Source organism: Halyomorpha halys, unplaced genomic scaffold (assembly GCF_000696795.3).
Source record: "Halyomorpha halys isolate HHAL.00 unplaced genomic scaffold, Hhal_1.1 Scaffold876.1, whole genome shotgun sequence".
NCBI classification, from domain to species: Eukaryota; Metazoa; Arthropoda; class Insecta; order Hemiptera; family Pentatomidae; genus Halyomorpha; species Halyomorpha halys.
In genome coordinates this window covers 113,203-116,787 of record NW_027114409.1, presented here as the reverse complement: position 1 = coordinate 116,787, position 3,585 = coordinate 113,203, and the positions used below count along the sequence as shown (strand labels likewise).

At 29.4% G+C, this 3,585-nt stretch overlaps 1 protein-coding gene across 1 annotated transcript in view; it reads left to right on the top strand.

The window, feature by feature from the left end:
• Positions 1-2,647: 2,647 nt before the first annotated feature.
• LOC106686795 (cytochrome b5) overlaps positions 2,648-3,585 on the top strand; it is a 9,265-nt gene continuing 8,327 nt past the window's right edge. Inside the window, exon 1 of the mRNA XM_014430320.3 lies at positions 2,648-2,859. Coding sequence (XP_014285806.1) covers positions 2,743-2,859 — 117 coding nt within the window. The 5' untranslated portion in view covers positions 2,648-2,742. The remainder of the gene's footprint in view (positions 2,860-3,585) is intronic.

Genomic DNA, 3,585 nt, shown 5'->3' with positions numbered 1-3,585 from the left:
GATCAATCCGTGATCGGGCATATATAAATTACATATTTTTGCATGATATAATAAAATGGAAAGAAAACATTTTTTTTCTTTTTATTTTTTTCCCCACAGTTTTCTTTTACAATTAATACCAGTCTACATATTAAATACAAGTTTTTTCAATTTATTCCTGTTTTTCTTTCCCTTCTATTTCACAATTTATATTTCATTTGATCGACAATTCCCTCTATATAACAAATATTTTTTTTTTTTTAATAATTTGTTTATTGATATTTACAACTGTATACATATATACACATCAAGTAAATTTGCTGTAAGTGATATTATGACATGATAAAAACATGTGGAGAATCTACCTATTGATTGAACTCCAAAAACATTTCTAAAGGAGAAGATCTCGAGGCCATCTTCTTTTCAGACGCCTAGGAGGATTATTAGGTACTGAAGGAGAAGCCAGGTTAGAAACGAGTTGGTTTGGGTGGTAGGGAAGTTTATTATGGAAGGATGGGTATCTGGTTCTGGCCAAATCGGCAACATAGGGGACATTGAGGTCTTGATGGATGATTTGATTTGTGACAAAGTAAGCAGCATTAAGGATTTTGGAGGAATTAGATGGTTTAGCGGAGCCCAACTCTCGCTCAATGGAGCCCAATATCTCAAATCCGTATGTCCAAATAGGCCTTATAACAGTCATGTAGATCAGTCTTTTGTAATGGATTGGAAGTTTGGACAGTTTGTCTAGTGAATCTTGTAATAGTCGGAATCGACGAGCAGTTTCCTGTCTTTTCAGTCTTGTATGAGAATTCCATGTCAATCGTTTGTCCAGATTTAGTCCTAAGTAACGGATCTGTTCGACAGGAATAAGTGAGGTATTATTAAAAGATACTGTAGGGTAAGACGAAGGTTTACGACGAAGGGTAAATGTGATTAGGTGGGATTTATTAGAATTTATATGAAATTTTAAAAATATAAAAATAATAAACTAATAAATAAATAAAACAACAAACAAGATATGTGATGTATGCATACCATCCCTCCTCTGGATAACTCCCTTACTCATTAAAAGCGTATTATTGATATTGAGTTGAGAAAATTTTTTATTTTATGTTTAAGCTATGAATGATCGGATATTTAGTTCAGTTGTATTATTGCTAATTTTCTGACGCAATTTTAATCATAATAAAATATGCCTAAAACAGATAACGAAAAACAAATATGTGCAGACGTTTATCTGATTGTGAGTTTTGTGATAACTTTTGCCGCATTCCCCTGGTATGATTTTTAAAAAGCTACGTTGTTTTTATACTTTCACTTCACGACTCGGCATGCTTCGCTATTGCTATATTTGAGATGTATATACATTAATTGAACACTACTGAAAATTTGATATCAATTAATACAAGAGGGTAACTATAGCAACAAAAATTGTAACAGCTAACTTCGCTGTATAATCGTTAATTCTGAACCGATTTAGTGGATTAATTTAGACAATTTGACTATCTATAATATCATAATATTTTTATATACATTTTATACAGTTTTTAAATAATAACCCTCATTGTGTTTCAATGTTAGTACGGTATTGAAAGAATTCAGAATTAGGTACTTTTTAAAATGTGGTAAAAAAAATTTCAGGAGTGAAACAAAGTTGATATTTGTTATCAGCACCTAGAGAAACCCTTAATTACGCATTTTCCTAAATTTTGAAAAATAAATTTGTTAGCCTTACATTGATTTATTTTTGAAATAGCAAACAAATAGAATTAACTTTAACATGACTCAACCAACCTACACCAAACTAGGCTGTGGATTAGGGTTCTATAAACTGCACCAAAGGGCACAGATGGAAAAACTAAACAAATCAGTACCAGAGAAAGAAATAAAACGTTGAAAAGTTTTTCTTTATTTGAAACTAATAATAAAGGGAATTGAATCTTCATTCAGACATTCAGTTAATGCAGGTTTAAAGAGAAGACGGAATTGGATAAAATTCAAAGTTACGAAACGATTATATGAACAATGGTCACCGGAATAAATAAATAAAACCTCCCAATAAATCATGGTTAAAAGATTTAAATTGTTTTGAAAATAGTATTTCAGGGCTTGAGACGATGCCAAAAACGAATATGATTTGCTATTTTCTAAAAATAAGGTTGTTGACCTACTTTACAGAAATCCTCATTATATTTTTTAAAAAAAATTTTAGTGAATAAAAAATCATTCATCAGTATATTTCCTGAGCTACGTGCCAAAAATGCTTAATTTTTTAACTTTTTTATCTAAAAAAAAAATTATCTTATCAGGCCTTCCCGAGAAAATCTTGTACATTTAGCAAAAAGCCTCCGAAATCGTACGAACGGTATGTCAGTGCATAAAGTACCAAAAAATATTGATTGTTATGTATTAGATATCATTTCTTGTGTTAAATGGCATGAAGTGAACACAAAAAAAAAATTATTCAAGACCTGAAAGATGTGGACTCATAACGCATCCTTTTTTTTTTTTAACAGAATAAATTACTATAAAAATAAAAACAATAAATATTTTTCCTTTACAGGGATGAAGGATGAATCCTTATAAATTAAGTTCATTTTCTACCAATATTTGGACGGACAGATTAGTGTAAAAGTTCAGATAAACAATTTTTCAGTATACGATAAGTGGAATTAGGCCGCTGTCCTTGAGACCCACTAGTCTGTTGTGGCCATTCGGTGCGTTGGTCTACTTGTGTTCCCAGTTCTGTATTTATCGAAAATGCCATCAGAAACTGCAATATATCGGCTTGAAGAAGTTAAGAATAAATGCGATGGCAATAATGTTTGGATGGTTATTCATAATTCTGTGTACGACCTCACCAAATATCTTCTTGAAGTAAGTTTTTACATATAGATTGGTTCTTAAGTGATTTCAAAGTTCTAGAGTTATATAATCGAATCAAAAGTACTTTAAAATAACCAAGGTATTCTGCGAAATAAAACTAATTATTAGTGTTATTTTACATCATTTTATATTCTGATAAGATCAAAGTATAACCTGTGTAACAGCGTAATATTATAACCTGTCGCATGGTTTCAATTATGTATCTGTATTCAAAATTCTAATAAATATTTTGCGTGTTCTATTAACGCCATTAAAATGACTTAAATGTCAATTCTAATCAGCGTATATTTATTAATCCTTTTTTTTTTATTACAATACGAAAAATAGTGATAAGAATCATTATGTATAATCTAAACAACAATCCATTTTATGAGGTTTAAGAATTAGTCAATATTACTGTTAATAATAGTAATATTACTTTAATAATAATAATAAATATAACTGAAACTAAAACAAAAATTAACATATTTGATCATTAGAATCTAACTTAAATCAAATATATGAAGATAAAAAATATAATGAAATTAGCCCATGTGGCTAAACTGCAGATGGCGCGATCTAGCGGTGGTTCAGTGTACTGCTCATTTAAAATATAAATTAAAATTTTTTTTTTAAAAGATTAAAGTATATTTTTTTTTATTATTATTTATTTTTCTCTCTCTACATCTCATTCGCTGGTTGTAAAAATACTTTTACAGTTGTGAATAAACTAAATAA